General features: G+C 41.8%; 2 protein-coding genes across 2 annotated transcripts in view; one reads left to right on the forward strand and one right to left on the reverse strand.

Annotated features, from left to right (window-relative positions):
- Rpp25 (ribonuclease P protein subunit Rpp25) overlaps window positions 1-25,752 on the reverse strand; it is a 489,635-nt gene that overhangs the window by 195,364 nt on the left and 268,519 nt on the right. The window lies entirely within an intron of this gene.
- Window positions 8,620-24,220, forward strand: Cdc27 (cell division cycle protein 27). Its single transcript, XM_065228357.1, has 6 exons — window positions 8,620-9,582; window positions 20,360-20,435; window positions 20,505-20,652; window positions 20,714-21,617; window positions 21,686-22,543; window positions 22,639-24,220. Exons 1-6 carry the CDS (start codon window positions 9,559-9,561, stop codon window positions 23,491-23,493), a joined length of 2,865 nt encoding a protein of 954 aa, XP_065084429.1. The 5' UTR covers window positions 8,620-9,558; the 3' UTR covers window positions 23,494-24,220.

Here is a 25,752-nt window from a genome sequence, read left to right on the forward strand (position 1 = left end):
GAAAAAATATTTGGTAGCGGTGTTGCGCCATAATATAAGCCACCTTCTGTACCAATATTTTTTTTTCAAAGGGCCAAGAAAATCATTTTCCGATTTTCTGCGTACAAAACAAATCGCCATAACTTCTGTTTATTACTGTCACCTGTTGAAATTTGGTTGCAATAATTTCCGAAACAAGTTTTGCTAAATTTCCCGAAAGAACTGCTTATGTAAAAAAGTAGGAATAAACATATTTTACCATTTTGTCAAACCATCGATCTCTCATGTTTTTCCAAAGTTCTCGAAAGAATTGCTCGTAAATAAAAGAAGGCAAAACCTCCTTAAAATTTATAATCAATTTGTCAAACCGACGATATTTTGCCAAATTTTTGGTGCTCTTTGGTTTTGGTCTGTCTTTTTGGTTTTGGATTATTATTCTATATATAAAAATGAAAATGCTTTTAACGGCTCAATACATTAATATAGGGGAAAGAGGGGCATAGTGAGCATCATGTGCTTTGGCAATGCGTTTCTAGCTACTCGAAGCAAATTAATTGGTAGTTGGGTTAATCTCATAAACATTCCATTTGCATGGCTTGAAATTTAATCTGGTTTGCCATCTGCTCACTATGCTCAAAATATAGTAAGAAAATTGCCAGCAATAACGGTTGGAAATTTCCTAACTTTTTTTTCGGGGATATGGCATTCGGGGAAATGGCACATTCGGGGAAATGGGTATTCGGGGAAATGGCGTTCGGGGAAATGGCGTTCGGGGAAGTGACATTCGGGGAAACGACATTCGGGGAAATGTAGCACAATTACTCAGGACAGAAGGGGAACAAATGTTTTGTCAATATCAGACATCTAGCATCACGGTCTCCGAAAATGTGATGTTTCATATATTCGGAGTGAAATTTTAGTGAGTCAGATGCCAATAAACTCCCTTAGCTTCGGTCCCAAGCCAATCGATGCACCTCTCGAAACATAGGAAAATCCACGAACCCATCATTTTATCTTACAAACTTTCATAGCGAATCAAAACAAACATAGTGTAGTACTAAAGGGTGTCCACGATGAAATTGCCACACTATGAAATTGCTCTAACTTTTTAACCGTTGGGTAGAATTTAATGAAAATTTGGGTGGATTTAGTTCATCCTGCAAGTTTTAAAGTCCTGTGATCAAAACTCGCGGAAATGGAGTCGAAAGAACAGCTCGTGCGTGATAAAATCTTGCGCATTCATCACGAGAACAAGGATCTCTCACATCGTTCCATCGCTAAAACGTTGGGAATCGCGAATTCCACGGTGTCGCGAGTGATTAAGCGGTTCGAGGAACGGTTGACCACCGATCGGAAGCCCAGAAGTGAAGGAAAAAGTATTCCGTACAACACCAAAAATCACAACCGCGTAGTTGGGGCCTTCAACCGAAATCCGAACGCCTCCGTTAGGGATGTGGCTAAGAAGCTGCACCTAAGCCGAAGTTTTGTCCAGAAGGCCAAAACTAAGGCTGGGCTTCGAACGTTCAAGGTACAAAAGGCCCCTAATCGCGACGAGAAGCAGAACAAGTCCGCCAAAACCCGTGCCAGGAAGTTGTACCTCAACATGCTGATGAAAGTTGAATGCTGCATCATGGACGACGAAACATGTGTGAAGGCCGACTTCAAACAGATCCCCGGCAACCTGTTTTTCACGGCCAAGGATAAGTTCAGCGTTCCGGAGCATGTCCGCACTCAGAAGATGTCCAAATTTGCGAATAAATTCCTGGTTTGGCAAGCCATCTGCACGTGCGGGAAGCGGAGTGCACCTTTCGTGACCCAGGACACGATGAACGGACAGGTGTACATAAAAGAGTGCCTCCAGAAGCGGCTGCTTCCTCTCCTGAAGGCCCACAACGTCCCAACAATCTTCTGGCCGGATTTGGCCTCATGCCACTACTCCAAGGACGTGCTGAAGTGGTATGCGGACAATAAGGTCAATTTCGTGCCGAAAATGTTCAACCCTCCCAACACTCCGGAGCTCCGCCCCATCGAGAAGTACTGGGCGATTATGAAGCAGCACCTTCTTAAACGACCTAAGGTAGTGAAGACAGTCGAGGAACTGAAGAAAGTATGGGTTTACATGCAAAAAACGGTTGATTCACAGGTTGTGCAGAATCTTATGGCCGGGGTTAAGGCCAAGGTGCGGGCATTTGCGTATGGACTGTAAATAAAATACGAGTAAAATGGTAAAATGAAGTTTAATAGTTATTTCTCAATCCCTGAAAATTTGATGGCAATCGGATGAAAACTCGAATTTTGCGAATCAATTTTGTGTGTGGCAATTTCATCGTGGACACCCTTTAGAATGTCAACTAGAATGGGGTACGTTAATCGATTTGCTTTAGACCAATAGGCTAGTCCAGTTGTGAGCCAAGTTAAAATCGTTAGTTGGTACCGGTTTGACCGTTAAATGCGAGGGGGGCGACACATCTAAATCTCAAGTCTAGATGCTCAATAAATCTCACACTAGCGAATCAATCTTCGAAAAATCTTCAATCATTTCTCGCATCTACTTGCATTACGCATAATCTTTTTGCAGGAAATGTTCAGAATCGTCATCAATCTTCTTTCTATCTACTCAGCGTGCGCGCAGCTAGCCACAGCAAAACGCAATCTTTTCTGCATCGTAGATAGAGTCGTCCCCCTCGGTTAAATGCGTGTTCGATGAACAAATTGCCAGTGTTATGTATGTCTGTGGCGGTAGTGCAACATCAAATGGAAGCGAATTGACTATGCGCGCCACAGAAACTATAAAGCTGGGTTTAGACAGAGCAAGTCAATTGATCAAGTCAGTTGAATTCAACTGACTTGAACGCGAATTGAACGTGTAAACCATGCCATTCAACTGACTTGATCAACTCACTTGAATTGAAAAAAGTTGAACCAGGCTCAACTTTTCAAGCCAATTGAATTCAACTGAGTTGATCATTTGACTTGCCTAGTCTAAACCCAGCATAAAAAAAATTAAAATTACCGTTGCAAGAGTTATTAAAAGGACTTTGGTCTTCCGGAACACAGAAAAAACTAACACGTGGAATTAAACGTAACTTAAAAGGTTTATTAGAACGAATTAAAAAGTGACCGTTCGCGTCTAGTGATTATTAACGACTAACGACTAATAGAATTTTCACCCATCAGGTGCCAAGGTGATCGATTCAAATACAAAAACCACCTACTGCGTTTTCACCCCTCTCGATCGTCTAGTCCAATCTTCCTTCTTAGGGCTTCAAATCGACCAGCATCCAATGCTTTGCTGAAGATGTCTGCTAGTTAACCCAAAGTCGGAATGACTTCCACAGTCAGACTTCCAGCAGCAATGTGGTTTCGCACAAAGTGGTGTTTAATGTCAATGTGCTTGGCCCGTTTGCACTCGAGGTTTTTCGCCATTCCGATACATCCTCGGTTGTCCTCCAAAATAGGAACAGGTTCGACGGTCTTCAAGCCAAGATCACCTAATAGTCCTGTAAGCCAGATAGCTTCAGCCGCTGCAGCACTCAATGCCACATATTCCACCTCGCTCGATGATGTGGCCACAGTAGTCTGCTTCTTACTGGACCACGACATGGTGTTTCCGTACACCTGGAACAAGTAACCGCTTATTGATTTCCGGTCGGTATTGTCACAGGCCCAATCCGCATCTGCGTAACCGACGAGTGGTTTGGCTTGCTCGTTCCTCTTCATCTCCAGCATAAAATTCTTCGAGCTTTGCAGATAACTCACTACACGTTTCAGTGCGATCCAATGTTGTTGGCCAGGTTGCTGTTGAAATCGGCCCAAATAGCCAACTGGGTAACATATGTCAGGACGGGTGGACCGAGGGGTGGACATCATAACATACATGAGGCTTCCAAACAGCTCACGGTAAGGTTCTGCGGTTGTTTGTCCTTCATTCACAACAAGTTTCAATCCTTTTTCCATAGGTGACCTTGACGGATTGCAATCAGCCATGTCAAACTTCGCCAGGAGATTTGTGATGTTTACTGCCTGCGACAGTTGCATTGAAAACATGAGATAGTCGTTTCAATAAATCATCGACGTACAGCACGATAAACACTGCATCTTTGCCGTCCTCGCTGTACCATGAGTACAGGCACGAAACCAAGCTTCAAAAGCACATTGTTGAACTTTTAATTCCAGTAGCGGAGTGACTGCTTTAGCCTTTAGCCCGTACAACGACTTTTGCAAACGGCACACCATTCCAGAGAGAGCTTGTACGCCATCGGGGACTTCCGTATATATTTCCTCACGCAACTCGCCATGAAGAAATGCCGTTTTCACGTCCATCTGGTGGAAGAAACAGCGCCGTTGTACCAACAATCAATACGAAACTAACGATTTTAAATTGGCTCACTACTTGACTAGCCTATTGATCCCAAGCAAACGATTAACGTACCCCATTCTAGTCAAAATTCTAGTACTACACTATGTTTGTTTTGATTCGCTATGAAAGTTTGACAGATAAAATGAGGGGTTGGTGGATTTTCCTATGTTTCGAGGGGTGCATCGATTAGCTTGGGACCGAAGCTACACAGAAAAAAAAATTTAATATCGATCAATGTAATTCAAGCTGATGTATGAAATAATGATGTAATAGCAAAAGCAGATACAATATTACATCAATGGATATAATTTTGTTTACAAATTCGATGTACATCGTACAACGTTAAATTACACAACCGATGGATTGACCTGGTTGCAGCAGTTTGGATGTAATATACAACAACTCGACTGGTCGAGTATTAGTACAAGACACTGAAGAAGTCTGCACATTGTAAACGAAATACGCGTATCTGTCAAGGATAAGCAAATAAAGTAGTGAAATTAAATGGAAAATACTAATCCTTCTCTCTCTCAATATCCATACTTCGTTGGATTTCAGGGAAGCCAGCTCGTCCTTGGCTGCTTCCAACCAGGACTCACGATCGTCACGACCATGAATTTCGTCGAACGCACTCGGTGGTTCTGCGAAAGGGAAAATACTGCCAGCAGATGTTGCTCTAAAGCCAGAACGACTAACTCAGCGGCCAGCAGGTGCCAAGGCGATCGATTCAAATAAAAAACCCGCCTACTGCGTTTTCCGTTATGTTTGTTTGTCTGTGGCTATAGCTAATCCCCAGACAAACAGACATAACACAATGCATATTTCTCACTGTAAAACATCATCGCTAATCCAATCCGGGGGCAACTTGGCAACTTCAGTATATTGCCAGTGTACCCCGACCATTGGGTTCTTTAATTTTGAAAAATATATCGGTTTCTACACATCATCTGAAAGGGCTTCGTTTTCTGAGCACAGCGATATTTTTTTCGATCCCATTTACTTCTATCTTGATTTTTAAATCAAGATTTAAAGCAAACTAATCACTTCACCGTTTGACACAAAACTAACATATTGACAGCTCACTCCCATACAAAGTACCACACCGAGGGGCGCTAAGATGGCGATTTTTGCTCATGTAATCACACTTATTTAAAACAGTTCCAGTGCTGCAAAATTGATGAAATTTTGGGTTTCGGTTCCATTTGTGATGTAGATTACGAATATCAAATTACCTTAAAACCCCTAATACCCCGTTCACATTACAGCCTATATCACGTAATATAGGCTGTCTTGCAATGAGCAGTTATACATAGGATTTCCAGTGAAAACTAGATGTATGAGTGCTCATTGCAAGACAGCGTATATCACGTGATATACGCTGTAATGTGAACGGGGTATAAAGAACCCAATTGATGGGGTGCTAGTGGTTCTGCCAAACTCACAAATATTAGAATTGCCTTCTGAATGGGATGAATACAGAAATGATGTTACTGTAAATGCAAGTTTTAAACTCATCTTACATAACCAGTTTATGAAACTCATTTGATTATTTGATCCTACACTGAAAAAAGTTTTCACTTAGTTTCTATTAGGAACGCACATAATATTTTTCCAATAACAAAAATAATGATTGTTATCTGAATATCACATAGCATAAGAAATTCTATATGAGAAATCAAATAGATTTTATTGGACACATAACGTTCATGTGATTTAGTGGTGCAATTTCCAATTATTGGATCACATGAAAGCTATGTGAAATTCACATGGATATTTTCCACTGATTATGTGATTTATTTTATGAGTGTATGTCTTTGAGCATTACAGAACCGAAAGCTTGAACATGATTTATAAGACGAAAATATGTGGTTGTCATCGAATTAATCGAAACAAACGAGAATTGAGCGAGGATACTTTCGGTGTTTTCGAGGCTATTGCTATAATCGTCTATGATGAACAAAGATGGAATGGTTTTGCAGCGAGTAAAAGTGTACTAATAGCTAATAATACGTAGGTTGTACTGCAATTTGAGATACTAGTGCACTTAAATACTTAAGGTGTTTCCTTGTAGAGTATATTTTTCCATCACACCTCGCAATTTCAAGAGCACACAGCTCAAGATCTACGAGATTTAGAAAGCTGCAAATTTCAGACATTGCTTGCTTCTCCGCAGCAAACAACAAGTAGTAGTTTCAGCTACGTGCATTCACAGAAACCTTATTATTATTACATGTGAAATTGCGAAGTGTAATACGAAAAAGGACGCTACAGGGAATCACCTTAAATGCATTTAAGCTGCAGCTTCTCAAACCGTTCACTTCAGTTACCCCGTACGAGAAACAAGGGAAAAGTAGACTCTTGTTATTCATACGGCCCATGGGAAGCTTTAACCGCACAACTATAGTACCTATCGTTTAATTCATCGTTGTAACCCAAGTGGCAGGAAATCATCGAAATTTTCGCTGGTATCGGACACTAACGTAGCCCCATCAACAGCCTTTCCATCTCCAACGAGGTACTGACCTGGTTCAGGATTACGATATAGACTTTTACCTGTTTTTCCCTCGCTTTTTCCAAGATTATCTGGTCACCGGTCAAAAGATGTGATTGGAGGAAATCAAATTTCACTATCGTAGCGTGAAGAACGACGATAAATGTCTCTCCCAGCTGGAACCGCATCACATACAGGGATTGGATATCCACCGGTGGAGGAGTTATTGGTCAAAAGGTCCATCGAGAAGATAAAGAAACGGGTAGCTTCATAGTTGCAGAGGAACGACTAGACCGCATCAGACGGGATATGATGGATGAGGTGATGGTGTTCAGGACCAGGATTTTCAATTGAGACAGATATTTTTGTGGATCGCGCGTAAACGGTTGTTGTATTATTGTTCAAAATATATAATAAATATAGTTTTGACCCTTTATATCTTATAATACAATTTTTTATTTAATATTCAATAAAATTGAAAGTAAAAATACTTGTTTTTAAATTGAAAATATTCGATTCTTCAATTCAAAATGACACATATTATGTCAACTGTACAACACTTTCATTTCAAGAGTTTGATTTGAATTCGCTTTTAATTTCAACACTGCCATGCTTTTCGTTTGACAGTAGTACAATTCATTTTAAAAGTTTTAACTTTTAAAAGTTGTGGCTGCGAAACTTTTGACTTGACAGTTGGCTGACTTTTATTTTGAAAGCAAAACGCTTTCTACCAAAAAGAACCAACGCAAACTTTTAATTCTACCAATGGTTTTTTTAATTTTAGCAACGATTTTTCTTTGTGTGTATGCTCAAAGCAACAATCTGAAGGCTGATCAAATTCAAGAACAAAATATGATAGAAGAATCCAAAGTATTTGTATTCCCATTTGATGATTTAAGAAAATGAACCCCAATCAGTTTCAATTTGTTTAAATTTTTGTCATTTCACCATATTCATATGGCCTGTTGTTTGACATCCACTCATGGTAAAACATGGCTTCCTATATAAAGAAACCCTAATAATAATAACCATAAAAGAGAGCTTAACGACGTGTTCGGGGTATCATCCAAACCATTTGTGGGATAGTTTACCCATCCGGGATACAGTTCGTTTATGGTATTTGTTTATTAGGGAATACCAACCGGTGGAAACTAACGATTTTAAATTGGCTCACTACTTGACTATCCTAATAAAAAAATAACCATAAACGAACGATAACCCAAATCATTCAACTATTCCACAAATGGTTTGGATGATACTCAGAACACGTCGTTAAGCAAATTAACCATACAATTTTTATTAGGGTAGCCTATTGGTCCCAAGCAAATGATTAACGTACCCCATTCTAGTCGAAATTGACAGATAAAATGAGGGCTTCGTGGATTTTCCTATGTTTTGAGGGGTGCATCGATTTGCTTGGCACCGAAGATAGTACCAGAGCTGAGCCAAAAAGTTGAGCACGTTTCTTCGTAGTGCGAACATATCATTAAAATGGTTTTGTATAGTAGTGTGCAGCTGCATACCGTCCTTGCTGCCTCTCGTTCGAAAATAAATTAAATAATGTGCGTGTTCGGGGGTTCGGCCTTTTTCGCCCGCACACTTTGACAATCAAATTTCGCCCTCGTTGGCGATTTTAAACCGTCAGTCACTCTCTTTTTTCCTCTCCCACACGCACACATCGAAACCGGACGCTCTTGTGCGATGATTTTGCGATGCAGCCCCAGCAGCAGTCATAACCAGACGTATTTTTCTCTCGTTCGTCGTTCAAAAGTCGATTGGTGTGTGGTGTCTGTCGGTCGAGTTCGAGAGTGTTGCAAAGGTTGGAAAAAGAAACGGGAAATTTTGAAGTGGTTCAATTTTTGCGTATTCGTGGCTATTCGCAGCAGTTTCCCCGTCGAAACGTCGATCAGAACCTGCAGAAACGGGATCGGAACAGATTGGTGCGTCGCGAGAACGGATTACGGCGCTGTAGTTCCCTGGAAGTAGCGAAAAAGAACATCCATCGACGACGGAAGGTTGGAATTTGGCGGAGGAAAAAAAAAGGTTCGCCTTGGATGAGCAGCGAGCAGATCCATAAGAAGGGGAGTAGTGTGCTGCACTCACACACAGGCACGGCGCTTGACGTTGGATTGGATTGTGTTTCAATCGTCCGTCGTCGTCGTCGTCGTCGCGGTGGATGGAGTTTGTGATGCACGTTCATGGGCGTCGTGTATTTTTTTCTGTTAGGCAACAATAGTGAAGAGTTTAGACAGAAGAGTGAAGTGGGCACGGGGATTGACGGTGGTGGGCTTTGGTTGCAGCAATAGTGGCAACAGCAGCTCTCAGCAGAAGCAAAAGAGCAGCTCTAGAAAATCCAAGCAGTTGAAAGGGTTGAAAGCAATAGCACTGGCACCTGGCAGAAGCAGCAGTAGCAGAAGGAGACGACAGCCAAGGAAAAAAAAGTGAATAGGCTCTCTGTGTGTGAGAAAGTGTTGTAATGCATCTAGTGAAATTTGTTTTTCCTCATCGTCGTCATCATCATCAGCATCGACATTGCCGTGCCGTGATCGCGGAGAGGGTTTGCCTTGACCAGCGGAAGAAATAGACGTGCTGTTCCATTGTTTTGGGGGTAGCTGGAGGCAAACACATTCAAATTCAGACAGACTGCGGTGAGAATAGGGTGCTGCTTCCGCAAACGCTGTAATCGAGAAGAGTGGCTTCGCTGGCGCTGACGGAGCAGTAGGGTGGGATGATTGTGCAGGAACCAGTGCAGGTGAGTACGCCCCATTCCGTACAGCAGCATAAGTGGCAGGGGAGGGGGAATTTGACAGTAACCATGTCAAAGTTGTAGTAGTCTTCTATCCTCGCTTTTGGATGCTTCTTCGCGCAGGGGGGCAAACAAGTGAAGGGATTCTGATCGGTAATCTCTCTGTGCTTATCTGCCGTGAATTGAATTAGTTGAGTAATCGGCAGGTACCTATTTTTTGAAAGTGAAAAAAGATAGAAAAGATAGTCATGGTTCAGGTACATATTTTCTATGCGGTGGTTGATAAGATCAATAAATCAATAAACATTACAACTTTCAAGGTACTTTTTTGCGACTGAAGGTTTATTGCGATGTGGGTAGTCAGTCAGTAGACAAAATGAATGGCTCTGGGATTATTATCCCAGGCTCGAGTTGAACACAACTTAATTAGTAGCAATTCTTTAGGATTTGCTGTGTTGCATGTTTATCCGGTTAAAGAAAGGTGGAACCATGTAATAATCTAGGTCAGGCGAAGGCTAAACGAGGACGCAGAGCATAGATATGTGTACATAGTTGTCTCGTGCCATGAACCAAGGTTGAACGATATTATTCTCCTGTAGTTTAGTATAGCAAGAATTTTCTCATCCGTAGGGGTAGGTCGGTCACATGATCAATAAAGAAAGTGTGATGTAGTGTAATCAGAAATAATCTCTAGCATTTTTAATCTGTGATGAATGTGGATTTTACTGAATGGGCACATATTTGTTTGCTGAGTAATTTTTTATTTGATACTCTCTATTTGTCCGATGAATGATGTCAGTCTAAGAACTTTTATGACAGACCCGAAAAAATGTTGTGTTGAGTCATTGGGGGCTTCTGGAGCAAATTAAGAGCACTTCAAAGCACTTCGGAGCTAAATGTGATACTGAACACTTTCCTTATGGCTCATTTTCCTTAGACTATCTTTTGGAGACCAACCGAATTTGGATTTCAATTCCATTGAACTTGGCTATGAAGTTCCCTGTACTTGAATTCGATCTCTTATGAACATTCCCTTGAAATCATCTGCACTTGCCTCCACGTTACTATGTAGTCTGTATTAGCATTCGTCCTAAGAGATGACCCTTCAAGCACTGGTAAACTTTCTCAAAGACATCCAATCGCTTCTATACTGTATAATCACCGTCATTAACCCTGATTCGAGATACAGTCTAAGCCTCACATGAAGATCCTGATGAATGTGGGCGTCTTAGTGCAATACTTGAGAGAGAAGGATTAGTAATTTCCATTTAATTCCACTACCTTTTTTTGCTTATCCTTGACAGATACGCGTATTTCGTCTACAATGTGCAGACTATTTCAGTGTCTTGTATAAATACTAGAGTTCTGAGTATGTTGAGGATTATTCAAAAAGAATTCTAAGGAATATTCCATAGGAATATTGAGAGGCATTCCGCAGGATATGAAAACAAGAGCTTCAAAAGAATTCTGTGGAGTACCTTAGCGCAATACCTAGAGGAAGTTAAATGGTACTCGAGGGAGAGTTTCATGAGGTTTCTTAGGAAAATTTCAAAGAATCCCTGAGCAGAAATCAAAAATATAACAAGGAATAATTCAATTAATGTTTTGGGAGAATACTAATAAAAATACTCCGTTATTGATCAAAATCAATGAAATTGCACAATGAATCAACTGAATGGGGCTGTGAGTTGCCATTCATACTCATTGTACAAGTTTCAGTAACTACAATTTTTAAGCATCAATAAGGGTGCCAGCCAAGTCCTGGCAATCAGATGGGAGTTAGTAAGGAATATTAAAGTGACCTTTGTTGTTTTGGGGACCGTGTTTATCTCTGCCAGGGTGTCGACTACCTGGAAAAACCTGGAAAGTCAGGGAATGTCAGGGAATTCTATTTCTGGTCTGGAAAGTCAGGGAATGTCAGGGAATTTTAGTGTAGGTCAGGGAAAAAAAATGATATTTTTGATTGATTCTAGGCAATTTAACATTGAAATTGAAACGAACCAAAATAGCCGAATTGAGTATTTTGCATTAAAACACAAATTTTGTGTTGTTTCATTTGGCTTTTTTCTCTTCCGCTTCGTTCAGAAAAATAATCAGGACTTCCTGATTTTGTAAATGTAGTCCTTTACTAATTTTCCAGGGATATGCTGTGGTTGTCAATTTTAATATATAACCTTATATAGCGCGTCTACATCACATTGATTTGGGTACTTTGCTTTTTGGTACCCACTCTAGTTCGTTTACCCCAAAACTGGTGCAATGGGGCAAAGAGCTCGTTGAGATGACTGTTATCAAATAATGTTTTTCGACAGTCAAATCGCCGCTAAGGTTCAGCTAGGACGTGACCTGGATATTTTTGGCATTGCTCCGTACTATAAAGCAGAGCTGAAAAACACTGCAAAAGTTCAGCTTTTTTGTTATAGGGTTTGACGAACCCCTAAATAAAACAACAACAACAAAACAAATGGATTTGAATTCCCGATTCTGGGATGATTCGAAAAACGAGGTGGCAACTCGTTACATGACGTCAAAGTTTTTGGGAAGATCCCTGGCATCAGATCTACTCGCTGCGTCCATGTGTCCATGGATGGGCCCAAAAAGGTGGCGAGAAGCTGATAGATCTAGTAAGCTCTGGCTGCATATTTTGCATAATGTATTCAAGGATAGTGTTCGCAGTACCAGTTGGGGATGTTGTCAAATGTTTGCGTGGTATCTACAATATCTTCATAGATGTACCAGCAAGACGAGCGTTTTTTTCAATGTATTCCGGATCTACCATATTCCCGTTAAATTTTTGCGGCCACCGATGGCTGGATAATAGTGGTGCTGTTCAGAGGGCAATCGAAATTATTCCGCAAATACGAAAATTTATTCAAGGCGTCCAGAAAGACAAAATCGAACCAACCTCGGCTTCCTACCAAGATGTCAAAAACTGTTTGAATGAATCGCTGCTGATGGCTAATAGTACGTTCAGACTACAGAGTTATATCAGAGTTATCTCTATTGTTATAACATGTTATATCACTACCTTTATGGTGGTTTCTATGTTGCAATTATGTGACAACCGTTATAACATGTTATAACTCTGTAGTCTGAACATGGTATTAAGCTGGCTTTCTTCAAATCAGTTGCTATCGAAGTTGAGCCATTTCTATGCGAATTTCAGACGGATAACCCTATAGTACCTTTTTTGTACAACGCGATGTCTCAAATGGTTCGAGGCATTATGGAAAGGTTCATTAATATTGATCATCTGAACAATATTGCACAGGTAAATGGCACAGGTTATTGGTCGGCGTATTCACAGAACTATTGTTGGTTTTTGAAAATGATTTGCTGCTTATCGCATGGCAACGCCAATGCAGAGAGAGGTTTTTCAGTAAATGCAGAATGTCTTTTTGAAAACATGAGGGAAGAGTCAGTCGTTGCGCGATGTCAGATCTATGATGGTTTAACTCATGCAGGCGGGTTGGAAAACTTACAAAATTTGAATGAACATATTCAGCGAGTTTGAAATTCGTATTCGCTTTCCATGTAGACAAGGATCGTCGTATGAAAGAAGCTCTCGATTCCGACAAAGCGAAATTCTAGATAGAGCTGGAATTAGGGCGTAACAGCCTTTGTAAACAATGACTTTTATCGATGATTTCTAGGAACTCAAGGCATGCCCACGCAAACCATCATAACCGTCGGGTAGGGGAAGTCGTCCCCTACTGGATGGTGTTGTTGAATTGCGTTGGCGAGCCTGAACTTTCTAGAAATCATCGAAAGAAGTCATTGTTTACAAAAGCTGTTACGCCCTAATTCCAGCTCTATCTAGAATTGTTGAAACCCCAGAGAGAAGCAGAAGCGAAACATCTGGAGAATAAGCGAAGAAAGTTATTGGAAGATGCTCAAAAAGAAGCCGAGAGTTTGCAGGAGAAAATTGTTCTGCTCAAATCATAAGCAGAAAAATCTATCGTCGAAACAAACATATTTGAGGTAAATTTAAACGTTTAAATTTTGTTCTGGCCACAAAAATAAAAAAGGCTTATTGCAAACTTATTCCATTTTTGAAGTCAATACAATCTATGTTGAAAATAAAAATAATGTTACGTTTATTTTAAAAATATTCGAGCTTAAAATAAACGTGAAAACATTTTGTTGTCAAAGTGAACAAGCATAAATTTTTTAATTTTAAATATGTTTTTCATTTTTTAAACAAACAAACTATTTTAGTATTTGAAAGCGCGAAAAAGATACAGATAATGGATAGGTAGCATATAAATAGAAGGAAAGTCTGCAGACAGGACATGTAAATTCCCACTATTTTCGGGGTCGATAAAGGGTGGTCTGTGGATGGCGTGGATGGTGGTGTTCTAGTCCGGGTTCCAAAAGGCTTGTCGGGGTGAGTGTCTGGGGGTTCCAATTCAGTGGAATCTTTTGTTTCTGACGTTGACCCTCTTTCTACGTTTGTTGTCGGGAGAAGGGAGAGGATCCGGAATAGATTCAGCATCCATTTCGAATTGTCGTTTTTCTTTCGACGTCTTGGGAAAGGGTGTTATGTGGATCGGAACTGGAACATAATTTGGACACTTCCTAGATGGGTTTTCGGATCCTTTTATTCGGTTTCACGATCATTTACTCGGTTTCACGTTTTCCGAGGAATAGTTTGAGTCAATTTTTGCCGAATGTAAACAAGGCAGGACACGCTAAAAATCGTTTACCCAAATTCTGTATTGTTGAAATAAATATACTTTTGAATTTTATCCAAAAATAAATATTTTTGTTTCAAACATGTTTCAAATTTACTTTGAATTACTCATGTACTCATGTACTATGTTTATATAGAGCATTTCCAGCATTTAATTGAAAAATGCAACCATTAGTAGCAGCGAACACGTGAGAAATGTTTCATTCAAATCGGAAACACTCATGTCCAACCGGTTTGCGTTTTGGGCTGGAAATGCTCTATAATGAACATTAATATTTTTGATTTAAATGAACAACATTTGGTTGCGTGATTGTCGCAAAAATCACCGATGAGTTTTCAGGCTAAAAAATTAATTAATTTATATTTTGCCGTTATTTATTGTTATTACTATTGTTTGTGCATCAGGGGTTGGAAAACTAACGAAACATGCATAACCATGATATCAATTGACGTTTGAGTGGTTTTTTTTATGAGTTTAAAGTTGAAATGATTTTTCGACGTTGTGAGTGTGAGTGCGTGAACAAAATTCACGCTTGAGATTCTCATGCATATTCACTGAATATGCATGAGAATCTCAAGCGTGAATTTTGTTTGCCACATTTGCACGCGAGTTTATTCTCGCAAGGACACTCAATGAATGAGATTTGAGAATGATTTTCCGAACACTGGTAAAGAGAAAGGATCGTCTACGGGTTTATTATTATTTAGTTGTGACATTATGAACTCAAATTGAGAGCTTGGTGACATTGATTAAATATTCCTATTATTACTTAGTAATGAATAGTGAGCCTAGTTGTGAGCAGTAGTTATTCATTATTATATTATAATACGTATTTATAACCCTTGGCCTATTTACACCCTTGGTTAGGTAGTCGGTCATATGTTCTGTAAAAATTGTATTAGTATCAAGTTCAGTTGTGCGTGCCATGAGTATGCTATTCTTGATATTTTCGAAAGCTTACTCTGCTGCTCATTTTAAACTAACCATAGTTTGCACTACGGTATAATAAAGCACATCACGTTGTAGCTTCTTAGGTTTAAATATCGGAGTTTTGTGGACTGGAATTTTTCTGAAAACCCACTGGAAAGTCAGGGAAAGTCAGGGAATTTTTTTTTTCGACTTTGAGTCGACACCCAATAGTGGGATTGGTTTGTTTTGAATTGGAAAAAAGAGACTACTTAAAACTACTATTTACAGCTACAACTAATCTACAACTACTATATACACCTAACCTACTATATACAAATTGCTTATCAAAGCGTGTTCTGATGTATTGCATTTCTGTACAAATTTGTTCCTAGTTTCGTTAATTTGAAAATCTACTTTCGGGATGTTAGCCTCTTGATGGAGGTCGGAAATGCGGGTATCGAAAGGACGATCTAGGATCATCCTCAATACCCTGTTCTGCGCTACCTGTATTTTGTTCCTGTGAGTTTGTGCACATGATTCCCACACCGGAGCTGCGTAGAAAATCGCAGGCGCAATGATTTGTTTGTAGACAGCCAGTTTGTTCACCCTAGAGAGACGAGATCTGCGGCAAATAAGCGGATACAAGCACCTAACTAGATTGGAACACTTAACTACTGCCCTATCTATGTGCGAGCGGAAAAGGAGCTTTTCGTCAAATAACATACCAAGATATGTTACTTCGGTGGACCACTCAACCCTTGTGCCATCCATTATTACAGTACAAGAGGGAGCCGGTTTTAGTTTGGGAGATTGTCGATGGAGGAACATTATTGATTGGGTTTTGGAGGCATTGATTTTGATTTTCCACGTGTTGGCATAAAAAGCAAAGGCGTCAAGGCATCGTTGAAGTTTGTTTGTTATTTCACGAGGCCTCCTTCCCTTGACGGTTATAGCGGTATCATCTGCGAACAGGAAGAACACGCAACCGTTGCCCAAGGGAGGAATGTCGGAAGTGTAGATGCTGTATAGCAAAGGGCCCAACAGGCTACCTTGCGGGACACCTGCTGGGATGGAAAAGGTGTTTGAATTGCAACCATTCAACGATACCTTAAACGACCTTTGTTGGAGGTAGTTACGGGTGATTTTTACAAGATGTGGTGGAAAGTTGAAGTTACAAAGCTTGTACACAAGTCCGTCATGCCAAACATTGTCAAACGCCTTTTCAACGTCTAGCAATGCCATGGCTGTGGACTTGGAAACAGCTTTGTTACTTCGAATGTTATTCATCACCCGAACTAGCTGGTGATTTGTGGAATGCCCTTTCCTAAACCCAAACTGTTCAGGTAGGAGAATGTTGTTCTCCTCGACAAACTTGAGCAAACGATTGAGAATGAGTTTCTCGAACAATTTGCTCAGCGCTGAAAGGAGGCTGATTGGTCTATAGCTGGGAGATAGTGATGGATCTTTACCGGGTTTGCGGATTGGTATGATTTTTGCTACCTTCCAGATACTTGGAAAGTAGTGCAGTTCCAAGCAGCTGTTGAAGATAGCAGTCAAAAGCGAGTACACTTTCGTGCTCAGCTTCTTCAATACCAAGTTGAATATACCGTCAAACCCGGGAGCCTTCATGTTCTTGGTGTTTTTCAGCGCTGAGCAAATCTGCTCCACTGTAATATTTTCTGCCGGAGGGCCGACACAAGCGGAGGCATCCAAGTTTTGTACGCATTGCGTCACCTGATTTTCGAGCGGACTTTGGATAGTTGAGCCAAGCAAATGCGATGTAGCAATATGATTACCAATCGCATTTGCTTTCTCTTGTGGGGTAATGAGCCGATTGTCATCATTTCCGACTCTGAGAGGAGGAATGGGTTTGGGATGAGTTTTCAGCACCTTGGCTACCTTCCAGAATGGACGGGAGCGGTCATCCAGATTCTGGACAGCACGCCCGAAACTTTCATTTCGGAGAGAGTCCATTCTGGAAGCAATCTGCCTGTTCAGATCGGCCATTTCATGTTTTTTGCTCAGATCTCCAGTCCTCTGAAACTGGCGTCTACGCACATTTCTCAAGCGAATCAGTAACTGGGTATGGGAATGAATAGCAACAAGTTTACCCCTCACAGGAACTTGTCGAATGCATGTCTCGTCAGCCACGGATATGGCCTGGTGGAGTCCTTCCAGAGTCCGGTGAATGTCCTCTACGGTGTCAAGCGGCGGATTTTCGTTGATGTTCAGGTCTACCACACGTCCAAACTGGACCCAGTTTACGTGGTGGTAGTCTTTTCGTAGGATTGGAGCAGGAGCTATGTTGATGCCGACCTCAGCCACCACCGGTTGGTGATCGGAGCTTAAGTCGTTGATTGCCACCGGCTTGGATAGCCCGAAGTTGCGCTCAGATCTGATATGGCTCTACAAATAAGAGTGAGACATTTGTAACGTTTAAACATTATAATTATATCCTTCGTTAAGGATAAACAGAGAGGGAAAGCTAAACTTAACCTAGATGCGCAAGCATGCCATGCGTGGGCGTGTTTATCCCACTTGAACGCAGAAACGTTCCTAAGTAAATACTGCAGTTAGATTATGTAAAACGAGTTCTCGTTCCTTTTGCCCTACTTTTCATTTCATATTCTTGGCCTTGGTATCAACGTCAGCTAGGGCTATGCAAACGAGATGCAACTATGTGGTTATCTTATGGTTTTGGTTTTAAATTAATTGCCTCGCGGTAACAGGTAGAGTGAATATATTATTAAGGTTTCCTCGGTACAAGTAACTTTAAAAGCATTAAATGAGCTAGTAATTACGATGATCACAACACTGTCACGTTCTGTCATGACAAAAAATTCGATGAGATTTTGAAGAAAATCTGTATCATCGTTTTCTCATTCAATGATAGTGACAGAAGTATCTCTGTAAATATCGCGTGAGATCTTTCATTGAAAATGACATTTGCCAGCCCTGATCCAGATCTTATTCATACAATTTTGGCCCATTTTTTAAGGTATGTAATTAGTAATTTACTATTTTGTAGGAAGATGTCTTTCGTACGCATACCAAAACACGTTGATTTAATGATTGTGGGGACAGCCATTGTTACATGACACCTTAATACATAATCTTCGAACAAAATTTATATTCAACTAGCTGAGTGCCCGGCCTTGCGCGGGATTCAATATAAGCTTGAGTGTATGCGCCGAATAAAAAAAAGCATGCTTTATTGTACGCAGCCCCCCCCCCTCTTATCTAAGGGGCTATGAGCATCTCCTTATACCTCCACATGCCAAATTTGGTTCCATTTGCTTCGATTAGTTCTCGAGTTATGCAGAAATTTCTGTTTCATTTTTATGGGAGCCCCCCCCCCCCCCCTTACAGAGGGGGAGGGGTATCGAACCATCATAAGAACCATCCCGGCCCCAAAAACCCCTGCATACAAATTTTCGCGCCGATCGGTTCAGTAGTTTCCGAGTCTATAAGGGTCAGACAGACAGAAATTCATTTATATAGGGGAAATGACTCTAATGTTGGCCTATGGATCTAAGATTGGGCCCATTATCTAGATTAACGCGTCATTGGGATGGTACTAATGGATATTTTTGGTTGCTATTGAAAATTTAGTCGAGTGCTGAATTTATGTATGGGCCCAAATTAGGGACACTTAGGCCGACATTACCTGCATTTCCCCTATATAGAATTGTCCTGCCCAATTTATAGAATTGTCCTGCATTGGGTTATTATTTTGCATGCCATGATATGGGAAAAGAGGAGTCTCACGATTCAGCATGGAGAGAGCATGGGAGCCGTTCTAGGGGTATAGTTTGACGTGATATCCATGCTCCACTCACGTTCTGGAATGCGGCCTTGAGACTTGAGATCTGGCCTTCATAAGACCCCCTTCTGTCTCGCAAAATCAAAATCGAAAATCAAACAACATTTCAGTCCGAGTATTTAAAGAGATCTCATTGTTTTCTAAAAGAACTTCCAAGCTCAATCTATCAATTCGGCCTTGTCTGCTTCCAATAATTTTAATGTAGCAAAATTCTGAGTCTTAAGAAAAGATTTAAAATTTTGGACTTCATCAAATTATCTAAATTATGGATCATAATTTGACAATTTTTTCCAATTAATAAATTTGAAAAATTATGAAAATGTATTTTATGTTTTCAATAGAGGGGTTAGCGAAAGGGGTTTGACTTCAATTGCTGAAATGGAACCGGGCTAAATAGGGGAATTTACGTATTCTCGTCAATCTAAGCAGCGTCCGAACTTCTATTAGCGATTTCTCAGCGTCACACACATACATGACAGGTTTGTTTGTTGACATTTATCTGCTGCTTGCTTTTCTACCAATTCCAATCGACAGAATTGATCAAAACGGGTTGAACATGTTTTTACAACGCTCCAAACTTCTCAGGTGAGAGTGACTATTGTCGGCAGTCTCTTTTTCTTCGGCACCCTTTCCATTTGAACTGCGTGTTAACCAGCTGTTCTATTATCGGCAACTCGAAATCAGCCGTATTTTGTAGTATGTATATTTCATTTAAAGAAAAATATGGTATAACAGGAATTCACAGTCGTAAAAATGTAATCAGATTGAAGCTGATAAGGTAAGGAATCGGCTTAATACATTCAGCGAAGAGTTTTGATTGGAAAATACAGTGAAATAAACGTTTCAATTTCGGTTGCCGAAAACAGTCAATGGGTGCCGAAGCCATAATTTACCCTATGTTAGGCACCCGGGAAAAAAGCTGGAATTTAATTTTTACTGAATTTCCGGCCACCCCGCATTTCGGAAATCTCTTATTAATAGTGGAGCAAAATATGCACTGCTCTCCCGACTGCCTGTTATTAAAATGGGACGACAAGTTCGACGAATGATGTACCAACCTATTATTATTAATAGAAATTGTTTATTTCGAGTCGTTGTATTTGTATGGCAACAACCAGAAATGAGCCGTTCGGCTTTCATATTGCATCCCACTATACAACACTCGGTAACGTCATCCCCAGAAAAGCATAAGCGAGACGAGATTATCGATCGGATCACACTGGATTGGATGTGTGCAGTGCCGCCTATCATGTTGGAGGAATATAAATAAACACACGAAGAAAATGTAGATTACAAAATGAGAGCGAAGGGGAAGGGTTCTGTGGATGTTCGTTTCTAATTCATTTTGTCGTTCCAGGCCGCAATATGGCACTGCCTGAACCATTACGACTACCAGGATGCGATCTTCTTGGCGGAAAGACTGTGTGCCGAAGGTAGTGTTTCAATTTCTCTTAACTATCCCCAAGTCAGAATGCCCTAATTTTTGTCCTTTCTGTTTGCAGTGGAATCGGAGGAGAGTTTATTCCTGCTGGCGACCTGTTACTACCGGGCCGGACAGAAGCACCAGGCCCATTGGTTGCTATCGTCGAAGGGTGTCCGTTCGACGCAATGTCGGTTTCTCCTGTCCAAGTGTGCCTTCGATCTGAAGCAGTGAGTATCTTATGGGCTGTGAACGTCTCAAATTCGACTCCTAAAACTACCTTGCTTTCAGATACTCGGAAGCGGAGCACACGTTAATCAATGACGACCACCTGCGGGCGCGGCATCTGGACGAGGTGGCAAAAGAGTTTGGCGACATCGGTTGCTTCGCGTTAGAGTTGCTGTCGAAGATTTGCCAGAAGACTGAACGGGGCAAGCTGGCGAACGATGCCAGCCGGAAGGTGGTCAAGCTGAATCCCTTTCTGTGGCAATCGTTTGCCGACCTATGCAACCGAGGGGAGAAACCGGACCCGAACGGTGTGTTCCAGTTGACGAGCACCGACGTTTTTGCAACCAGTCAAGCCTCACATCCGGCGATGAACTCGTCGATGGTGTGGTTTGGAAATGGAACCGGTGGTGGTGGTGGGACTGGAGGAGGAGGAGGTGGAGGAATGTTTATCGGATCGGAAAGCTTCGAACAGCAGCTAATCACCACTCCAGATCAGGTTTCACAGTGTCTAATACAGAATATTATCAACACGCCAAATAATCCTCCACAGCAGCAACAAGCACAGGGTCAAAACATTAGCAGTTTAACAAACACGAGGATGGTGGCCGACGAGCAAACGCCCAACGTGGGTAGTGACGTTGGAACGCCGTTCCGGAAGCAGCAGTTTAAATATCTGGCTGCGATGAGTCCTGCGACCCCCAGCTTTGGAGTCCTTCCCATCATGAATAGTCCCATGCTGAGTGATCAGTCGGCGCTGATAATGACACCCTCGCCACAGCAGCTTTCCTCGGCCACGGGATATCAGCAGCAAGGCCAGGGACAGCTACAGGCCGGTCAGCAGCAACAGCAAATCATCGCCGACAGTGATCAGCAAAAGATGGCACTATTAACTAGTAATAAGAAGATGCGTGGCCCTCACAATCTCGGCACGATGGGAAATATCATCAATCGCAAGAATGACACGACGGTAAGTTACCTTAAACCTTAAAATTCAATCTCTTCCCGGCTGACCAGAAGCAAAACTCTTCTCCCCAGGCAACGACGATGCTCCTACAGTCACAGAGTGCGAACACAAAACCGATTGTGTTCAGCCAGACGGGCAATCAGCTGACGACGCCGCGGACACCGAATACGACCGGAGGTGCCCTGCAGGCGCAGAACGTCCGCCGCAGTTCCCGTCTGTTCAGCAACAGCAACTACTCCGTCAAGGAAAATACCAAAAGTCCCCAGTTGAACAATAAGTTTGTGGCTCCTCGGTCACCTCCCCGCAAGTCCAAACAGCGAATCTCGAAGAATCTGAACAGCAGTGCCGGCAATCTGCTGGAAAATGTCGAACGAAAGTCTTCCGTCGGTGGCGACGGAAAGGAGAAGATCGAAACCATCACCTCGAGCGAAACGCTCAGCGAGAAAGTCTTCATCAACAATAGCATAAACAGTGCGCAGAAGGTGGCACAGCAAGTGCTGGCATTGAAGAAGCAAAGTGCCGATGGACTGATGACGCTGCTGCGGGAGCTCGGCCAGGGATACCTCCGGCTGCAGAGCTACGACTGTGAGAAGGCGATCGAGCACTTTAGCAACGTTCCACCGCACCACTACAGCAGCAGTTGGGTGCAGAGTATGATCGCGCTGGCGCACCACGAAATGCGAGAGTACGACGCGGCCGTGGATATCTTCCGGGAGATACACGACAAGGAACCGCACCGGTTACAGTACATGGAGATCTACAGCACGGACCTGTGGCACCTGCAGAAGGACGTGGTTCTGTCGGCGCTGGCCCAGGACCTGATGGCGCAGGACAAGAGCTCGCCGATTACGTGGTGCGTCGCGGGGAATTGCTTCTCCGCCCACAAGGAACATGAGACGGCGATCAAGTTCTTCTTTCGTGCAATACAGGTAGGTGTGCAGCGGTGGCTTTATATCCTGGCATCATTGTAGGTCAGCAGAAGTCAACCCTTTCTCTAATTGTCCGTTTCTTCCCTTCGTTTCAGGTGGACGAGGACTTCCCGTACAGTTACACATTGCTCGGTCACGAGCTGGTCATGACCGAGGAGCTCGAGAAGGCACTTTCGATGTATCGGTACGCGATACTTCGAGATTCGCGACATTACAACGCCTGGTTCGGCATCGGTACCATCTTCAGCAAACAGGAACGGTACGAACTGGCCGAACTGCACTACCGCAAAGCGCTGGTGATCAATCCGAAGAACTCGGTCATAATGGTCCACATCGGTGCGATGCAGTTCTTCCTGAGAAAAATGGACCAAGCGCTGCGGACGTTGAATGCCGCAATCGCTCTGGATCCAAAGAACCCTTTGTGCAAGTTCCATCGAGGTACGATGTACTTTACCATGGGGCGATACCTGGAAGCGCTTAAAGAGCTGGAGGAGTTGAAGCAGATCGTGCCAAAGGAAGCGGTAGTGTACTATGTGATGGGTAAGATCTACAAAAAGTTAGGCAATGTGGATCTAGCGCTGATGCATCTGAGCTGGGCGACGGATCTGGGTTCGAAGGGGGCGAACAATCAGATCAAGGACAACTTTGATTCGATCATGCGAACGCAGGATGGCGGAACTGGAGCTTTGGGAGTGGCCGGGTCGAGTCCGGGGGTTGCAGGGGGAGCGACGGGGTCTCCCAATGATGGAACGGAAGGAGGAGCAGGAGGAGCGGCATTAGGAGGCGTCGGGGTCAGTGGGCTCGGCGAAGCGGACATTGGCAGCAGTAGTGCGGATCCGGACTATTCGGTCGGCGGGGAGCAGGCCTCTAGCGACGACTCGACCGCCAATGCACGGAACGAATCGATCGACGTCTTCAGTGGTAACCTGTACGATAGCGATAGTTACTAGAGCAAATCTTGGATCCTAATCTTTTGTCGCGTTTCCTTAGTTCACTCTTTCCCCTTTTTTTCAAAGTCGAAATAGCTCTGTGCGTGTTTTATACCGTTGCGTTCTCCCCCCCTCGCCTCACCCACTTGAGAAACGGGCATTTTCTCATTTGTTCGAATTCTTACTTACAATTTAGCGCTTGTTGTGAAAAACAAAGATCCCATATTTGATTAGTCCTGGATCAAGTACTATATATTAGCAAATTGAGCTCCTCGTTTATTACCCTATATAGAATAATTATCAAAATATTACAATACAATTGAACAAACGAACAACCCAGATCGTAAGAAATTATAGAAACATCCCAAACCCACCAACCATTTGAATGGACATTGAAAGTTCCGTGGTGTCAAATTCTAAATTGTTTAATTTGATGCTCGAAATAGTTTGCTTTCCCCGCATAAACAAAAGAAAAAAGTCAATACAATTCCCCGAAAATCACATCGATTCCAACAACACAATAATGTTTCAGTCCCGGTGGCTATATAATGCATGGTTTGAAATACGAAAAACACGCTAGGTACTCTTCTGGTGGAGCGTCAATCGACACTGACTGGTTAATAATAATTATTCAAAGAAGCGGAGTGATTTTGCTGATGGTTGATCGAAAAAGAAAACTCTGAAGGTGGACCTACAGACAGACGGACGGACGACGGACCAACGGACGGAATAGAAGGTTTAAAAAAAATGAATGAAGTGAAAATACATAGGCCGTTTGTATGAATTATTTAAATTCGATTTTTCGTTTATTTGACCGTTGGTTTGTTGTCTAGTAGAATATCACATACCTTGCTATTAAGAACATAACGAATAACTTAACGCGCAAACACAGATTAACAATTAAATAGGTGGAACTTTTATGAGTACAGTCACACCTCGATGTAACGTAGCTTATTTTTTTTAGTTACGTTACATCGAAGCAATATAAACATTGGTTGAACAATAAAAACTAAGGTGTTCTTTTGATGGATAGACCATTCTCAATGCTGGATTTCTCTATGGCTCTTCTTTCATCGGACAACTCCTCACCGGGAAGCGATATGATTAAATTCAATCTTCTGAAAAATCTCCCAGATATCGCTAAAAGACGCTTGCTAGATTTATTCAATTCCTTGCTAAAAAACAACATTGTAGGGTAGAGCGCTACTTCGTCGTAATCGCCCATTTCCGTTCTATCGATCAGAAAATATCAATAATATCAATGATTTCACCGTGCACAAATCAATAATAGGTTTGTTCCGATGCGTTAGTTCATTAGCTACAACATAAACCCTGTTAGAGCGCATTGTATGAATATTTACGCTCATTGTTCTCAAAACAAAAGAAGCGCACCTAGCGAATTCTCTTTTTCTACGTTTATCCGTAGGACGAAGAAAATCTAATGGCGTTTCAATGCGTTAGGACAGAATTGAAACTCGTAGAACGAATTTAGAATCAAGAAGCAGTATTAGATTTTGAACAATATCTCAACAATTTGTGACTCTTTATCAAATCCAGCGGTACGTATGGAAAGGTGGATAAATTTAGAAGTCATCTTTGACAGAAATATTCCATTTTTGGTTAAAATTCGTTCAGAAAAGAGAGGTAAAGCACGGGTTGTTCTTAGTAAGACGGAAATTAGATCAAAAACCCTACCGCCTGAATGGGGACAGGTCAAAGTAATAGCCATTAAAAAACCTGGCAAATCAGCGTCTGACCATAACTCATACCGTCCGATTGCTATGCTTTCGTGCATTAGGAAATTGTTGGAGAAAATGATCCTTCGGAGACTCGATCAGTGGGTCGAATCAAATAACTTACTATCAAATACACAGTTTGGGTTCCGCAAGAGCAAAGGAACAAACGATTGTCTAGCGCTGCTTTCCACAGATATTCAACTGGCCTTTGCGCACAAGGAGCAATTGGCTTCAGTATTCTCGGACATTAAGGGGGCTTTTGATTCAGTTTCCATTGAAATTCTGTCAGACAATCTGCACAGATGTGGACTTTCTGGAATTTTAAATAATTTCTTGTACAATTTGTTGTCAGAAAAGCAAATGAACTTTTCTCTTGGAAAACTGACAACTTCCAGAATTATTTACATGGGCCTGCCCCAAGGCTCATGTCTCAGCCCTCTTCTTTATAACTTTTATGTCAAAGATATCTACAACTGTTTGGCAGAACAATGCACGCTAAGACAACTTGCAGATGACGGTGTGGTTTCCGTAAGAGGTCCACATG

Source organism: Ochlerotatus camptorhynchus, unplaced genomic scaffold (assembly GCF_037179485.1).
Source record: "Ochlerotatus camptorhynchus isolate MF236.1 unplaced genomic scaffold, CSIRO-AGI_Acam_v1.1 ptg000023l, whole genome shotgun sequence".
NCBI lineage: Eukaryota > Metazoa > Arthropoda > Insecta > Diptera > Culicidae > Ochlerotatus > Ochlerotatus camptorhynchus.